The sequence below is a fragment of the Mandrillus leucophaeus genome, unplaced genomic scaffold (genome assembly GCF_000951045.1).
Source record: "Mandrillus leucophaeus isolate KB7577 unplaced genomic scaffold, Mleu.le_1.0 Scaffold3, whole genome shotgun sequence".
NCBI lineage: Eukaryota > Metazoa > Chordata > Mammalia > Primates > Cercopithecidae > Mandrillus > Mandrillus leucophaeus.
In genome coordinates this window covers 14149092-14167054 of record NW_012103142.1, presented here as the reverse complement: position 1 = coordinate 14167054, position 17963 = coordinate 14149092, and the positions used below count along the sequence as shown (strand labels likewise).

The following is a 17963-nucleotide window of genomic DNA, read 5'->3' as shown; positions in this document are numbered from 1 at the left end:
TCCCACCTCTGTGGTGGAATACTCATGTCTTCTTCAGTCAGAGCTAATTTCTCTGTCCCATGCATTTCTATAACACTTTTGTTTGTTCCTCTCTTGTAGAACTTATTCTATTTCTCCCTGATTTCAAATGTTTAGATATGCAGCTTTGGTTAAGCCACCAATTCTCACTGAGCATAGTGCGTGTCCATGAGAAATGGACTCAGTAATGCTGTTGACTGTCTTCAAAATGGATTTCAAAAACTAGCAAGCACAATACGAGTGTAAAATAGAATCATGACTCAATTTTTACCCTATGAATAAATGGACATTTTCAGTGATTCCACAGATGATCATTCTCAGTTACATCACTTGGTTTAAACAGGCCAATGAGGCCTTAAAATGGCCAGTTAACCCTGAATCGTATAATTCAAGTCGATAAATTTATATCAAATGAATCACATTTCATTTTATGTTAAGCAAATCACAAATAAACCTGTTTTGTTTTTTTAAAAACAATAACAGGTTAAAATCCCAGCTACTCAGAAGGCTAAGGCAGGAAAATCACTTGAACCCAGGAGGCAGAGGTTGCCGTAAGCCAAGATCTCACCAGTGTACTCCAGCCTGGGCTAACAGAGGGAGACTCCATCTCAAAAATAAAATAACAGGTTAAATCAGCCTCTTATTTTAAAACAGCCCCATCACCATGACTAGCACAGCTAACTCTGGCCAAAGAACCCCAACATGTAACGTTCCAGCAAGAATAGATGAGTAGATCAGCATAAATCTTTTCACACTGAATGGATTTTCCTACAAAATAGGGTTCTCATTGGAAAGCAGAGAAGTATATAGGCCAGGAGATTGCCCAAGTAAGGTGTGGGAGGATGGAGTCCTTTGTGGAATCAGACAACAGGTGACAACACGTGTGGAGGAGTGAGGATGAAAGTGACTAGAAGAATAGCAAAGCTCTCATGGATGTTATACATTATATGCATTTACGAGATGAAAGGCTATTCAAAATTTTACAAAGGTCAAATCAGAGCACCTTCATAAGCCAGGTTCCTCTGTTTCCTATGACTTCGTACTTCCCTACAGTGATCTGCTGCTTAATGATGGGCAAAGAACAGGACTAGCTTTGAGCAAATTATGAGGGATGCCAGAATGGAGTTTGCTTCCCTTCCTTTTTCTGTTTTCACTTTCCTCTAGAGCTGTCCCCTCTATTTACTAACCTTTAAAAGACAATACCCACCTGCATTCTTCTAAGGGCTTTTCTCCCCAACCAATTATGCAAATTGGAGCAAATCAGACAACCTTAGTCATACATGTGTACATAAATAGCTAATAAATGTGCATATGACATCGCTCCTAGGAGAAAAGCCTTGAGGCTAAGAGATTAATTTCCAATTATGAAATTGCAACCATCCACGAATTGGGCAGAGAGAACCCTCCTATGACATTACCCCGCCCCTTCGCTGCCAAGAACGCCTTAAGGGCATAAAGCAGTTCCTGCCTGGTTGGCTTGTTCATGAAGATTCATACTTACCAAAGAATTCCTTGGTGCAACCTTAAGCTACAAAATTGTTGCGAAGAATACTTACATTTACATCTTAAATGCAAATACCTAGAGTGGAAACATGTATTTTTGATTTGGATGGAGGACAATATTTTTAGGTCCTCCCCTGCTGTTAGTAAATTTACAGAATTACAATACCCATAAGGAGCCAATAATTTTTTAAATAGTGATGTTAAACTGAGTATGTTCAGGCACCTAAGGGGTGTTATGTGCTTTACAAAGAACTGAGAATGTGGTTTTAACAAAATGTTTTCACCCCGGACACCACAAACGCATGTGCAGTTTCGTATTTGGCTCCTGAGAATATGTCTTACAAAATAGGCCTCAAACCAAATGCCAAAAGACGACTGTCTCTCCTGCTATATTACTTCATCCTACACTGAGTTAGTTATTCAACAAATGACATTCAGTTATAGCCTAGAAAATATTTGTAGTAGAGACAGGGTTTCACCATGTTGGCCAGGCTGGTCTCGAACTCCTGACCTTGTGATCTGCAAAATATAAAACTTAGCCTAGTGTGGTGGCGCCCGTCTGTAATCCCAGCTACTCGGGAAGCTGAGGCAGGAGAATTGCTTGACTCGAGAGGCGGAGGTTGCAGTGACCCAAGATCACACCACTGCACTCCAGCCTGGGTGGTGACAGAGCAAGACTCTATCTCAAAAAAAAAAAAAAAAAAAGAAAGAAAGAAAAGAAAAAGAAAATTAATAGTTTTGCCTTGTTTTGGTTTTGCTTCATCGTTTCCTGACTTCATTCATGAGGCAAAAGGAATGACAGCCAGCAGAGCAGGCCCCGTGGAGCTCCTGCACTTGCAAGCACTCACATCCTGCAGGAAGAACTGGTATGCACCTGTACACACAGGAAAAGGCCACTGAGAGTCAAACACCACTAGCACTAATTCGTGAACTTTGGTGAGGTGTGAGGTATTATCGCAGGGTAGGGTTTCTTATTGTTGCTGCTGTTTACTGAGGTATAATTTCCACACAGTAAAATTAAACATTTTTAGGCACACAGTTCTCTGAATTTTGACAAACTTAGTGATGTGAGTACAAAAGCAATCAAAATTCTACCACAAAAAAAAATTCTTTGTGCCCCTTTCTAGCCAATCCCCTCCCCTCACCCCCAGTCCTTGGCAACTGCTGATCTGGTTTCTATTTCCATTGTTTTTCCCTTTCTAGAATATTATATAAACGGAATCATACAGTGTATGACCATTTGTGTCTGGCTTCGTTCACCTAGAAAAATGCTTTTGAGATTCTCCATGTTGTTGCATGCATCAGTTCCGTATTCCTTCTTATTGCCAAACAGTATTGCATTTATAGACACACTACAATTTGTTTATTCACTAGTTGAGGGACATTGGTTTCTAGCTTTTCATGATTATGAATAAAGCTGATGTAAAAACTTGTTGATAGGTTTTTCAGTGGACATCTGTCTTTGTTTCTCTTAGATAAATACCCAGGAGTGAGATTGCTGGGTTGCATGTTTTGTGTAAATTTAACTTTATAAGAAACTTCAAAACTGACTTCCATAGTGGAAGTCTATTCCCACCAGTAGTGTATGATAGTCCAGCAACGTATTATAGCTCTGAATCCTTGTCAGTATCAGATGTTGTCAGTTACCTTGATTTGAGCCATTTTATTAGTAATCCATGAACTTTCGATCTAGGCTGGGCCATAAAATTAAACTTTCTGCTAGCTATGTGTACTTGGTTGAATAAGCGTCCTTCCAAAATACACATTCACCTGGAACCTCAGAATGTGATCTTATTTGGAAGTAGGATCTTTGCATATGTAATTAAATTTAGATGAAGGCATACTGGGTTGAAGAGGGCCTTAATCCCAATGACCAGTGTCCTTATAAGTAGGCCACGTGACACAGGGACACACAGAAGACGGCATCCTGTGACAGTAGAGGCAGAGATTGGAGCTATGCTGCAGCAAGCCAAGGAATACCAGAATCCCCAGCAGCCATTAGGGCCAAGCAAGGATTCTTCCTCAGTCTCGGAGAGAGCGTGGCCCTGAATACATCTTGATTTCAGACTTCTGGCCTCCAGAGCTATGTGAGAATACATTTCTGTTTGTTTTAAGTCACCCAGTTTGTGATAATTTGTTAGGGCTGCCCTAGAACTAAAACCCTATGATACAATTTACAGAATACAACAATACAAATAGGTTTATATTTGACTCATATGAAGCTTTCTGAGGATAAAAGCATAATAATTTTTTGTATAAAATTCATTCTAATTAGTTCAAGCATATTACTAGGAGCCTAATTTACTAATATGCATACAAATTCTTGGGCTAAGTTTTTGGCTATTCTATAATTCAACATTTCACTCATTGGACTGAACTTCTGCTAATGAGCCAAGATTAGTGAAGACCACTGTTTATCGTGAATTAAGAGCAGTGCAGAAGCACAATCCCAGTGGTTCCTATCTGTGTCCATTGAATATGTGAGACCCACATTTTGCAGAACGTTCTACAAAGAATTAGGAGATGAACTGTCTTTTAGTTTAGTCATTTGTGGTATAATGTACTGGAATGCACCTTTAAAGATTTTTAATTGTAAAATTATGTGTTTATCTTCCCTACCATGATGTCTAGTTCTGAAAAACAAGACTTCTGTGGTAGAGACAGTTTTGGTTGTTTCATAAAGAACAGATCACATTTCAGTTTTAGCACAAAGCTCTTCTAGCCCCTGATGAAGAAAATTATCCAGCTCTCAACCCCTATTAGACTTCCTTGGGCAGGCAGAGGGATCTCCCTCCCCAACCGACCCCAAAACCTTTGAAAGAAAGAAGTTGGTTCTTCTGTTACACTATTATTCAATTATAAACCTACTAATTCAATAACAGAGAATAAAAGAATAGTTACAGTCAATAGCATGTTGTGGTTTCTGCTACTAAAACTTTCTGAAAACCTATTGCAAATAGATACTGAGGCAATAGTAACACAGGAGGGCAGGTGCAGATGTGGGAGCAGGAATCCCACATTTTTACATTCATTCCTCTATACTATGTAAACCAGACTTTCTCTCCATGAACAACATAAAGTAATAACAAGCCTACCAGGTGAACATTAGATGTCATTATATGGACTTCTGGGAGGAGTCTGGCACTCACTGAGCCTCTTATGAGCACTTTTCTGTGTTGTGCACTGTGGTTACCAGCTGTACCACGCCTATTTCACAGGAATAGCTGGTGAATACAATCATGACTTCCATAAAATTTGCAGAGCAAAGCAGGCTGTCATCCAAACAGAGTCCAAAAATGTTCAGTGATCCGAACAAAAGTCCGGCCCATTTTCACCACTCCTGCTCTGATAAGCATTCATTGTCCTTTGAGTGTTTTGGGAGAGCACAGTGTTGACCTATTTGGGGGGACAAGGACTTATAAGATTGGACCACTCTGTTCCAAGTTTGGGCAATTTCAAAGGATAGGGCTTTGGGGAATTGGAACAACTTGTTCAACTTCATTGTCTTTGGGTCTCACTAAACATAGAAACCAGCCTCCCTCTTAATCCCCATCCCACGTGTTGAAAACCATAAACTCAAGTTACCACGAATAAAAGGCCATGGAAGAGTGCCCAGATGCCCTTCGGGATGGGATGACCCAGTTAGGAGGTAGCAATGTTTGGGGTTGAGATTGTCCCTCTATTAGAAGCAGAGAAAAAGCTATGACCAAAATGTTTGCATGGTTTAATTAAATATCAACAGAAATCTCTATTCACTTTAAAGCTCCAGCGCACCAGACAAGGGATCCAGGCAGGAGCCAAAACCACCGTTGCAGATATGCTCCCAGTTTCACCAGCTAATTAGATGTTAAACTTACATTGTAACAATCAACCTGATATTATTGCCTACTGCAGACAGAACTGGAATTGTAATTAGGTCAGAATTCTAGCTGGGATTGTGTAGGTGGACAAATTATTTCAGGATATTTTGGTATTACTGCTATAATTTATGGTAAAGACAGTTGGGATCATACTGGGAAACTAAGTACCTGCCTATTCTACCTCAGGCCTAAAAATGCCATTGATTACCCCCCAAAAACTAAGAAAATATCTACTACAGGATGGAAAAAGACAAAATAGGGGCACTAACACACCAGAAGCACTGAAGGCTTTCTGAAAGAGTAATCAGGCCTGATGTTTGTAGTTTTAATGTTTATTTTGCAAACAAAGGTAGAAACAGAGTCTGGAGCTCAGATGCCACCACCAGAGAAGGTAGCTGTTCAGCCTCTCTCCTGTGCAAATTAACCTAATCCTGAACGTGACTTGGGTTAATTCGCACAATTTCAGGTACCATGCTAGGTATACCACAAATATACCTCAGGGACCTCAACTGCAAAAACCTGGACCACAAACGGTGGGGGTGCAGAGTTAACTAGGTTAATAAATTCTTTCTGAGGTAAAGCAGGTAACACCCACCAATAAAAAGAATGAAACTTCATTGTCCCATTGGCATCCTCCGGTGTGCAGGTGTTCTTCAGAGTAAAATCCATGGTGTGCCCCATCGCCGATTCCTGACAAGGCGGGAGGCAGGGGGCGGGGGGCGGCGGACAGAAAAAAACCTGAGATAAGAAATCAGAGAATACAAGTCTCTTTTAAACAAAAAACAGTGAATGTTAGAGTACACCCACCATTGGGGTAGCACGTAATAATCTCTCAGCATCACTGACTCCAGCACAGCTGGTCCCCTGGAAGAGGCAAGTTGCAGGAAGGTTTTGTGTGTGACTAAGCAATTGGCCACCCCACGCCCTCAGCCTCCCAGCTGAGTCCTGGCCCCCGCGGGTCCCCTCCCCCTCCATCCTCCAAACCGAGGCAGCGCCCGCCCCTGCCCCAGCTGATTGACAGGCCGTGCAGCTACTCCTGGGAGCCCGGCTTTCGTGCGCAACCCGGGCAGAGGGGACTATCTCTGCAGCAGCCAATAGGAGCCAGGAGGCAGGGCGCGGGGGAGCGGCGCGGTCAGGCGCTCAGCTCCAGAGTTGAGTGCAGGTGAGCTCCTGCGCGTTCCGGGGGCGCCGCTTCCTCGAGTTACCTTCCCGCCGTTAACCGCGGCGCGCCAGAGGTAGTCTCCTCCAGGCCCTCCCTCCCATTGCCCCAAATTAATGCTGACTGAACGGATCGGTGCGAGGGTGAGTCCACGGGTGTGGGTGGCTTCCCTCCCGGGGACCCACACGGCTCCTCTGGGCCCCTAAAGCAACGCCTCCTCCTTGCCACTGCACATCTGAGAAGCCCAGGCCTCGGTGGGCGGGATGACTGGGAATTGGGAACATACCCTACGTCGCGACCCTTCTGGGTGGCTAGGATGGAATCCTGGTGGAGAAGATGGACCACCTGCCCTTGACTTCTATCCGAGCTACACAAACCTACTCCTTCTGCACTTTCCCTCTTCCCTTTAATTGGTGCCCCTTCCTTCTTGATCTCCAAGTCTTGTTTGTGGAGGAAGGGTTGGAGGGGAGAAAGAACTGGAAAGTACTCAAGGAAATCTGGAGCCAGATCCAGGGATTCCACTATTTTGTGCAGCATTTTGTGCACGAAAAAGAAAAAAAAAAAATCTGATTTTCATTCCCCACCCCCACGTATTTATTTCTCTGTGTCATGGATGTGATGTTGAGTCTTCTTGCCAGACATTCCTAAGCTTTAGACAACACTTAATCTTTGCTTACTTTCGTTGGTCCCAAGAAAGCAATTTTCTCCTGCTTACACATTTGCCGAATTAATTTGCTAAGATAGATGAAAATCAGGTGTTCCATGTAGTTTATTTTCTCTGCTTTTAGCTTTAAATTACATTTGGTTGATACTAGCCTTCTTTGTTTTAAAAAGGTGGGAGAGAAAATTAGGGGGAGAAAGGACAGAGAGCAACTACCGTCCATAGCCAGATAGGTGAGTAAATATATTTGCAGGAACCTATTTGCTATTCCCTGCTGCAACTATTTTTAATGTTCCTTCCAGAATCAGAAAGAGTATTGCCATCTAAGAAATCGTTTTTAAATATAACATTTGAGCCATCATCTTGAGAGCAATACCTAAAACAATTTCAGTTTATGAAATGTCTAGGTACGGTGAAAGCACAGTTTAAAACCAGCAAAACAGAATTTATTGCCCTCAGCCAATACCCACAATGTACATATACCTTGTACTCCTGAAAGCAAAGCAAGCATGCCAAGTAGTTTTTATTTACCTGCAGCTATAATACAGCAAGGCGAAACAGGATATATTTTTGAAGTTTAAAAATGTCTTAAGGCCGGCTGCCGTGGCTCATGCTTGTAATCACAGCGCTTTGGGAGGCCGAGGTGGGTGAATCACGTGAGGTCAGGAGTTTGAGACCAGGCTGGCCAACATGGCGAAACCCTTTCTACTAAAAATACAAAAATTAGCCAGGTGTGGTGGCGGGCGCCTGTAGTCCCAGCTATTCGGGAGGCCGAGGCAGGAGAGTTGCTTGAACCCGGGAGGCGGAAGTTGCAGTAAGCTGAGATCGTGCCACTGCACTCCAGCTTGGGCAACAGAGTGAGACTCCCTCTCAAACAAACAAAAGTCTTCAGCTTAGGAAGATATCAAAAGCCAGTTTCAAGAGATTTATTTGTACGAGTATGGTTTGATCTAACTTTTGCTGGATTTATAAATACCTTCATGCAGGAATGGACAGAAAAAGGAGAGAACAAAAGATCCTTGCTGGATGAAAACTGACAAAATGTATATATCTATTGTTCATCCATACAGCATCTTACTAGCTTTCTCTAATAGAATGAAAGTATTTTAGAAATATACACAGATTAGGGGAAAAGTCCAACAACCTTGATTCAGAGATTTAAACCAGGGAAGTGCTTTTACTACACATATTAATGATGAGATTAAATTTTGACAAATTTTAACATTAGGAAAGTCAGCAACAAATTTCAGAATTGTATTTCTGTTAATATTTAGTTTACAATCTAATTATTTAGTTTAGAGAAGGCTATGATTTGATTATTAATAAATGAATGCAGATTACTTTTCAATAAATATATCTGGATGTCACAAATGTCATTTCATTTCAAGAAACCAAATTCATCTATATTCCTCTCTCTTTATTAATACTTCTTTCATCTGTGATGAACCAAACATAGGGGTTGAAAATAGAAGTGTGCATATACATATATATACACAATATATATATGCACCATTATTTGATTTGCTAATGATACTTCATGGTTGCTAGGTTGCCATAGTTGTTCTAGCCATAATGTTAAGTGTGTTCACAGGTATTTGACTATAAAAAAGTTTCTGACCACAAGTCAGAAATCTGGATCAAACTGAAAATGTTTCTAAAAAGTTTTATGTAAATGATGTCGTAGTTTAAAATGCTGTTGAAGAGCTCACTTAAGTAATTCTTTTGAGGGATATTTAGATAAATTATCAGAAGGGAAAAAGTTGTTTAAATGCAATTAAACTTACTAGCTTTATTATTCATTTAGCCCCAGGTCTCTTGTCTAATATGGAGTTCTGTGACATAATTCTTCCAGGCTGTGATTTATGATATAACTAGGATTGCTAAACACTATTACTCTGAGTTTGGAGTAAAGTATACAAAACAAAATTATTACCATTAATTTCTATGTGTTTATTCTACAGATTATTTTACGCTGAACTGATCAAGTACTTTGAAAATGACTTCGAAATTTCTCTTGGTGTCCTTCATACTTGCTGCACTGAGTCTTTTAACCACCTTTTCTCACCAACCAGACCAGCAAAATGTTCTACTAGTTTCTTTTGATGGATTCCGTTGGGATTACTTATATAAAGTTCCAACGCCCCATTTTCATTATGTTATGAAATATGGTGTTCACGTGAAGCAAGTTACTAATGTTTTTATTACAAAAACCTACCCTAACCATTATACTTTGGTAACTGGCCTCTTTGCAGAGAATCATGGGATTGTTGCAAATGATATGTTTGATCCTATTCGGAACAAATCTTTCTCTTTGGATCACATGAATATTTATGATTCCAAGTTTTGGGAAGAAGCGACACCAATATGGATCACAAATCAGAGGGCAGGACATACTAGTGGTGCAGCCATGTGGCCCGGAACAGATGTAGAAATACATAAGTGCTTTCCTACTCATTACATGCCTTACAATGAGTCAGTTTCATTTGAAGATAGAGTTGCCAAAATTATCGAATGGTTTACATCAGAAGAGCCCATAAATCTTGGTCTTCTCTATTGGGAAGACCCTGATGACATGGGCCACCATTTGGGACCTGACAGTCCGCTCATGGGGCCTGTCATTTCAGATATTGACAACAAGTTAGGATATCTCATACAAATGCTAAAAAAGGCAAAGTTGTGGGACACTCTGAACCTAATCATCACAAGTGATCACGGAATGACGCAGTGCTCTGAGGAAAGGTTAATAGAACTTGACCAGTACCTGGATAAAGACCACTATACCCTGATTGATCAATCACCAGTAGCAGCCATCTTGCCAGAAGAAGGTAAGGCTGACTGAATGGTGAGCTGAGGCTAGATGTGCATTTGCCCAGTGTGATCAAATGAATAGGGGATTTCTGTTGCTGCGCTTTTAAAGTAGACTTGCCTGTGTCATGGTAATATTCTGGGATTTAATCCTCAAGACTCTGAAAAGACGAAATCTCTTTTCTCAAAGCCTAATTTTTTTTCCTTTTTCCTAGAATACTGAAATTGATGCACTCTATATATGTATGGCAGTAGGTTTTAACCATTTTTGAATCATAGAATATGATGAAAGCTATAGCCTCCCTTCTCAGAAAAATTGAGATGGAGAGATACATACAAAACTTGAATACATGTACAGTTATTTCATAGAAGCCCCAAAGCCTTTTATAGACTCCTAATTTGGACCTGCTTAACAAGGAAGCTGTGGAGGATAAGAAGGAGGAAGAGCTTTGGTCAATCTGAGGTTTATTTTCCTTATAAGTGTGGAAAGTGATAACAATATCTTAAACTTTTTACAAACCTCTCCTGGAATCTTCATACCAAACCTGTCACCTCAGCATTGTCTCCATTTTAAAGACAAGTAAATGACAGGTAAATGACCTCAAAAGGTTTAATATCCCGAGGTCACAAAATAAGTGACAACATGACTCAGGCATGCTCTTTGACATATTTTATCACCTTGCAGTGTTGGTCTTAGGCATCAAATGAGAGAGCAGATTTTGAAAAGCTATAATATCTCACAAATGAAAATTCCATCCCTCAGAGGGGAATTAGGAGAATCATATGAAACAGCGAATGTTAAACTATGCATGTGTTTTACACACACAGTTTTCAGCAAACAGCCCTTTTTTTGTTGTTTAAGAAAATTAGCTAGGAGTGGTTGATCACGCCTATAATCTCAGCACTTTGGGAGGCCGAGGCAGTAGGGTCACTTGAGGCCAGGAGTTCGAGGCCAGCCTGGGCAACATAGCAAGACCCTGTTGCTAAAAAAAAAAAAAAAAAAATAGCCTGGCGTGGTGGCACATGCCTGCATCCCAGGCTGAGGTGGAAGGATTGCTTGAGCCCAGGAGTTCCAGGTAACAGTGAGCTATGATCGTATCACTGCACTCCAGCTTGGCCGACATGGAGACCCAGTCGAATGAAAAAAAGAGAGTCGGGGGGGAAGAGAGAGAGAGGGAGGGAAGAGAAGGGGACGAAAGAGAGAGAAAAGGAGAGAGGGAGGGAGGGAGGGAGGAAGGGAAGGGGAAGGGGGGAAAATTATGTTAACCCTTCAATTTCCTTTATAAAATTGGAATGTCCTCTTGTGGTGGTGTGGAAAGTAAGGATGAAACCTCAGCAATGGATTTGAAAGACAGGAGAAGGATGAAAGACAGTGCCCAGGTAACTGCATTTGTAGTTATAGGGAGTACTTTGGCAACACCTCCAGTGTTTTTGGATGTTTCCATTTTACAAACTGCTTTCCACCTCCAGTCTCTTTTCCCAGCCCTCACCCACCGCTCACCATGTTTTCTTGTCTGGAGATTCTTTGTGTCTGCACTTACAAGTACCAGAACCTAGCTATTTTTGTTTGGGTATTGCAGTACCCTAGATATTTTACATAGTGTCACTAATTAATATATGTGTATATTGAAGTCTTTAGAGGTTCCTGGTTCTATGAAATGCCCTTCCTTAATTCTATAAGGTGAACTTAGAACAGAAGATTATTTCTTAGTTTCCCCTCCCAAAATTGTTTTCCCCAAGGAGGAAAAGAATTAAATTCTTTAATTAAAGAATTAAAATCTTTAATTAATTAATTAATTAAAGATTCTTATGTTCAGCTCTGTGGCTTTTCACCTCTGTAGCAAGTCCGTTGCCCATGGTTGGTTGGTTGATTGTAGCTATGAGTATTTTGTTCTGAGTGCCTCTCCTCCCTTCTCTTTAGGTAAATTTGATGAAGTCTATGAAGCACTAACTCATGCTCATCCTAACCTTACTGTTTACAAAAAAGAAGAGATTCCAGAAAGGTGGCATTACAAATACAACAATCGAATTCAACCAATCATAGCAGTGGCTGACGAAGGGTGGCACATTTTACAGAATAAGTCAGATGACTTTCTGTGTGAGTATGTTATAGTATTTCTTTCCATTCTGCATCGCTTTTTGCTAAAATACAACAGTTTTAATACATAATACAGCAGTTTGTTGATTGGTATTTTTACTCTCTGTTACTTGAATGTTAAGGAACTACAGTGTTTTAGTACTTACCTAGAAATGCTGTTTTTAGACATTGGTCCTTCATTTATAAAAGATATATACAAAATGTCCCTTAGGTAGAATTGGGTTTCTATCATGTTTATTGATTAAAAGAAAAGCAGGTGCCTGACAATGGCATTTGTAGTGTGTTCGTGACTCATAGTGGCAGATGTGTACAGATACATGGTTTCTGGTTCTTAAAACAGTTGTTACATACAGACAATGGTCCATAACCCAGTGTTCAGATTTTTATGTCTTGTGCAGGTAGCTCTTATATTAGAGGGATTGCTCAAAAAAGGACTGCTATCTTTGGCAAGATTTGTATTTTAAAGTTAATATAAATTCAAAGGGCCCTCTAGAAATGGTTTGCAGAACTACAGTTACACAATAGATTGGTCACCTCTATTTTTGATAGAAAACCTTAATAATACTCCAATTTATATTACATTATGTTTAATGATTCAGTAATTAATTAAAGATTGACCACTGCATACCTAATGCCGGAATAGTTAAACCCTAATGCCCCAAAGCAGTGGTTCTCAAAGTGTGTTCCATGGCCCAGCAGCATCCACATCAGCTGAGAGCTTGTTAGAAATGCAAATGATTGGGCCCAACACAGACCTGCTGAATCTGAAACTGTGAGGCCCTGGTGAAACATACAAAAGTTTGAGAACCATTGCCCTTAGGCATTCATTATTAAATACCATCTACTTGATCAAGCATTTATGATCAGGGCTACCACTACAAAACAAAGTCCCTATTCATAGGAAAGATTTTACATAAGTCACAATGACTTAATTTTAAGTCTGAATTTCTAATAAGAAGTGCAATATGAGGTAATTATCTTTGCCTTCATGAGTGAGAGTCTAGATCCCAACTTCTCATAGACATGAACGCAGCAATCATCCAGTCAATTACAAAGTATATAATGATATATTCCCAATGTGACTATTAATTAATGGAATAGCACAGTACTCTGTCAGATAATTACTAGTGATTCAAAAGTTCAGTGTTACTTTTACTTAAATAAACCTAAAAGAATCATGGCATCTAGAATGACTTCTGTAGATACATTTTGCCTGATAGATTTCAAATTACTTTGAAATGACTAGGGGTCAGTTTATGACTTTTAGAAAAACTGATTTAGGATTTTTTTGAGGGGGACAGGGGCAGGGAGTGTTACTATTACATAGTTCCCCGTAGCACGTATGGGTATTAGAGATGGATTTACTAGTCATTCTCCTTGCCACCTTTAAGATAAAGCCTGTCAGTTTTCTTTGCGTGCCATCTTAGCAGTAGCTCCTTCGCCTTGCACCTTGATACCGTGCTAGGCACACATGCCTTTGACATCCAGCTATTATCAATTTCATATCCATTTTATGTCATTTGATACATATGTCAGAAGACCCCCAAGTTTTCACCTTATGTGTAGCCACTCTAAAAGCACATAATGCTAAGTTGGATCCTGATTAGAGGCATCAAAATCAAGAGTTTCCTACTCTCCTCCACTCTGACCTTTGTTTTTTAGTAATAGATTATAGCTGTTAAGTACAGGTTTGATTTTTATGGTTTCTTTTTTTTTTTTAATGTATTGTATCTCCCCTTTTGTTGTGTTCACTGTGAGTTTATTGGCTTCAGAGTAAGACTAAGAGCACCTTTATCTCTTATCTTTAGAACAATCATTGGAACACAGTAGGTGCCCAATAAGTATTTGCTGAATATTACTTTGCCACCAGTTAAAACAAAACAAAACTCTAATTTTTCCCTAACTTGGCTCTGCTTTGTTCTTTACCCTTCTTCCCCTGCTGTTTAAGTCACTGTTGGCCTGTGAGAAAGATTCGCAACCATTTGACCCTTCATTTCCTGAAGAGAATTGTGATGTGAACAACAGCAGAGATTGTTTGTCAAAGATTATTTTATGTTTACAGTCAAACTAGATAAGATGTGCATTTAAGTTCAGAACTTGACCATACAACAATTATGTCCATTTTAATGCATAGCTAGCTAACTTTTTCACGTATTTTCTCTTTACAGTAGGCAACCACGGTTATGATAATGCGTTAGCAGAAATGCATCCAATATTTTTAGCCCATGGTCCTGCCTTCAGAAAGAATTTCTCAAAAGAAGCCATGAACTCCACAGATTTGTACCCACTACTATGCCACCTCCTTAATATCACCGCCATGCCACACAATGGATCATTCTGGAATGTCCAGGATCTGCTCAATTCAGCAATACCAAGGGCAGTCCCTTATACACAGAGTACTATACTCCTCCCTGGTAGTGTCAAACCAGCAGAATATGACCAAGAGCAGTCATACCCTTATTTCATAGGGGTCTCTCTTGGCAGCATTATAGTGATTGTATTTTTTATAATTTTCATTAAACATTTAATTCACAGTCAAATACCTGCCTTACAAGATATGCATGGTGAAATAGCTCAACCATTATTACAAGCCTAATGTTACTCTGAAGTGGATTTGCATATTGAAGTGGAGATTTCATAATTATGTCAGTGTTTAAAGGTTTCAAATTCTGGGAAACCAGTTCCAGACATTTGCACAAACCATTAAGCAGTTACGTTTTTAGGTACACACACACACACACACACACATACACACACAGAGAGAGAGAGAGACCAAAATACTTACACCTGCAAAGGAATAAAGATGTAAGAGTATGTCTCCATTGTTCACTGTAGCAAAGGGACAGATAAGATCCTGCTTTATTTGGACTTGGCACATATAATGTATATATTTAGTAACTTTGTACTATGTAAAGTACCTTATATATTGCACTTTAAATTTCTCTCCAGATGGGTACTTTAATTTGAAATGCACTTTATGGACAGTTATGTCTTATAACTTGATTGAAAATAACAACTTTTTGCGCCCATGTCACAGAATACTTGTTACTCATTGTTCAAACTGGATGAAATTTCTAATAATCCCTAATAATGAATGTAGAAATCTATCTCCATAAATTGAGAGAAGAAGAAAGTGATAAGTATTGAAAATTAAATGTGATAACCTTTGAACCTTGAATTTTGGAGATGTATTCCCAACAGCAGAATGCAACTATGGGCATTTCTTGTCATATTTCTTTCCAAAGAACATGATTTGCATTTATTTTTCCCCAAAAGAGAGTCAAGTACTGACAGATTCATTCTAACTATATTGTTTCTGTCATAAAATTGTGATTTCCTGATGAGTCATATTACTGTGATTTTCATAATAATGAAGACACCATGAATATACATTTTTTCTATATAGTTCAGCAATGGTCTGAATAGAAGTGACCAGGCACCATCTCAGCAATGTTTTCTCTTGTTTGTAATTATTTGCTCCTTTGAAAATTAAATCACTATTAATTACATTAAAAATCAAATTGGATAAAACAATGTTTGTTTTCTTTCTGGTAGCACATGATAACAGCACAAGCATCTTTTAGATTTGAACATTTGAAGATTCAAAGTTGCAAAAGAGCACAAGCCGTATCAGGTAAAATATTGGCCACTCAATCCTTGAAAAGAACTGTGTGGAGCCTGGAAAAAATAAATAGGACCACATGTAAGATGTTTACAAGTCACTCAGAACAGTGGTAAAGTGTGCATACTAGAAAAAGGCAGCAAAATAACTCTTTGTGGTAACAGGTATCAAAACATGGGAGCCGAGATGATATAGCCCTATTTCAAGAAATATGTGAATACCCACCTACCGGGTGCTCAGTGGAATCAAAGCTGAATCCAAGTTCACAAATAGACTTCTACTTCCAAGGTAGTACTTTTGACCTGCCTGGTCATCTCAGTCTTTTTCATTCCAACAACCTAAGGCTGAGCTTTAGATTTCTAAGTAATCAAGAAGTTTGGGAGAGGCATGGTATTACATGTGGCTTCTTAGAGGAAAGAGGAAGCCCTGAAAAGAAAGACTTTCTTTGAAGAAAATAGCACTTTACAGACACTTGGATAGTATTGTGATTTCATATATATATATATGCACCAACTGGCTAATGAGTAGGTAAAATTGTATAACTATTCCAGAAAGAAAGGACAAATTGGATGTGAAGAACTGAAGTAACATAGTTAAAAATTTAACCAAATTTAAGTGCTTCCTAAAAGTTGGTGAATGTCTTATTTTTTAAAATGATAATACCAGTAAGGAATGTTGGCACATAATTCCCATTTCATTATAAAACCTCTTAATAGAACAGAATCAAATAACTGGAAATGGCCTATGGATTAAAAAGCTAGGAAATTATATGGTAGGTAGCAAACTCCCCAGAAGTATGAACTCTGGATTAGACAGCTCAGAATCCATGAGCACTCATGTTGGCTTGCTTTTTAGCTGTGAACTTACCCTGTATTATTGAAATGTCAGCAAAATGACTGGAAGGTGAAATTGGTCCATTTTAAAGCATTACTCTTATGCTGTCTGTCCGTTTAAATTAATAATTGCATTAAATTCATTTTAGAAGGTGCTATTACATTAGTAAGAAAGTAAATTCACATATGAATATTTGATTATCAGATGGTTTATTTACAGATACTTATTTTCCTATAAAATAGGAGAGTTTACCTGAAGGAAAAGAAAACTTTAAACTTTTCTGGGAAAATCACATCACTTATCATTGACATCTTTTTGTTGTTGTTTTGTTTTACCTGCATGTCTTCATGGTCAAGCTTTGCATGCAGTGAACTCAAAATTAGTACATGGAAATAAAAGACTAGCTAATCTTACTAATTGTAAGAATTTTAGAAAGGTCAGAGGAATGGAGCTTCTCCTGTGCCCCCTTTTTTTTCCAACATCGTCCTATATCAACCATTTTGTAAAGTTTATTAATCATCTGGATTTTTTAAAATTCAGTTTGTATTTTACAATTTCTTCTCCATCACCTGCAGTTTAAGTTTAAATTGCTTTTCAAAATGCCCTGTGACCTTGTAAGTATCCTATTATTAGTCTTAGTTTCTTACAAGCACCTATTATTTCTAGAAAATCTAATGAAAGACCCCAGCTCTTCTAGTTCTCACATTTTTTTTGTTTTTCATTAGTAGAAAAACATAACTTGATAATCATAGAGTTGGGAAAGCTCTAAGGGATCATTCAATCCTTGATTTAACAAAAGCTCCTGCAAAGTTGTGAAATTTGCACGACATATTAGTGCCAGAGCTGGAGGAAGGACCCAGGTTCCGTGACTGAGTTTATACTCAAAGTCAAGCTGCCATCTAGGTTGGTTTACTTCTGGTTCATCCTAAGGTAGCCCCTTGAGATCCTACCCCTAGCAGGAGGTGGTTAACCGATATTCCCACCCTTGGCAGGCTCTCTAGTCCAACTTTTTACGTTCAGCTACACAAGGCTTATAGATTTCTTCCAGATTGGCCAATGCCCAAGGGCAATGCCCCAGGACAAAATGTCCTGAATGCTACACTCTTTTAGGATTTCAGTCTTCTTTGAATGTCAGCCTGGTAATTCCTCATAACCTTGTGGGCAATTTGATTCTTTTTAAAAAGATGTTTTAAAATATACTTTGACTTCTAATCAGACAGAATAGTGTGGTCCTGCTTTTCCTTGTTCCTCCACACTAAGCATAATTATAGAGCCTGGAAATGGTGCAAGAGACTCTGAAGGTTGGTAATAAGGCTGCGAGCTGATTAGGGAACCTGGGGCTGGAAAAACAGCACAGCGGCAGGGCCTCACGTGCTTCCCACCTAACGGAAGGAGGCCACACA

The 17963-nt window shown here is 39.2% G+C and overlaps 1 protein-coding gene across 3 annotated transcripts; it reads left to right on the top strand.

Moving 5' to 3' along the window:
* The first annotated feature begins 6474 nt into the window (after positions 1-6474).
* ENPP5 (ectonucleotide pyrophosphatase/phosphodiesterase 5 (putative)) lies at positions 6475-16852 on the top strand. Of its 3 annotated transcripts, XM_011986855.1 has the most exons (5): positions 6475-6683; positions 7375-7434; positions 9163-10026; positions 11928-12104; positions 14273-16852. In XM_011986855.1, exons 3-5 carry the CDS (start codon positions 9198-9200, stop codon positions 14698-14700), a joined length of 1434 nt encoding a protein of 477 aa, XP_011842245.1. In that variant the 5' UTR covers positions 6475-6683; positions 7375-7434; positions 9163-9197; the 3' UTR covers positions 14701-16852. The 3 variants fall into 3 exon arrangements, with proteins under 3 accessions (XP_011842245.1, XP_011842246.1, XP_011842244.1); XM_011986856.1 differs by lacking the exon at positions 7375-7434 and having other exon boundaries at positions 9454-10026; XM_011986854.1 differs by lacking the exon at positions 7375-7434.
* The last annotated feature ends 1111 nt before the right edge of the window (positions 16853-17963 follow it).

Coding starts and splice junctions, on each gene's coding strand:
- ENPP5 (XM_011986854.1), top strand. CDS start 9,198: ATGACTTCGAAATTTCTCTTGGTGTCCTTCATACTTGCTGCACTGAGT. Junction 10,027..11,927: donor AGCCATCTTGCCAGAAGAAG/GTAAGGCTGACT, acceptor CCTTCTCTTTAG/GTAAATTTGATGAAGTCTAT. Junction 12,105..14,272: donor TAAGTCAGATGACTTTCTGT/GTGAGTATGTTA, acceptor TTCTCTTTACAG/TAGGCAACCACGGTTATGAT.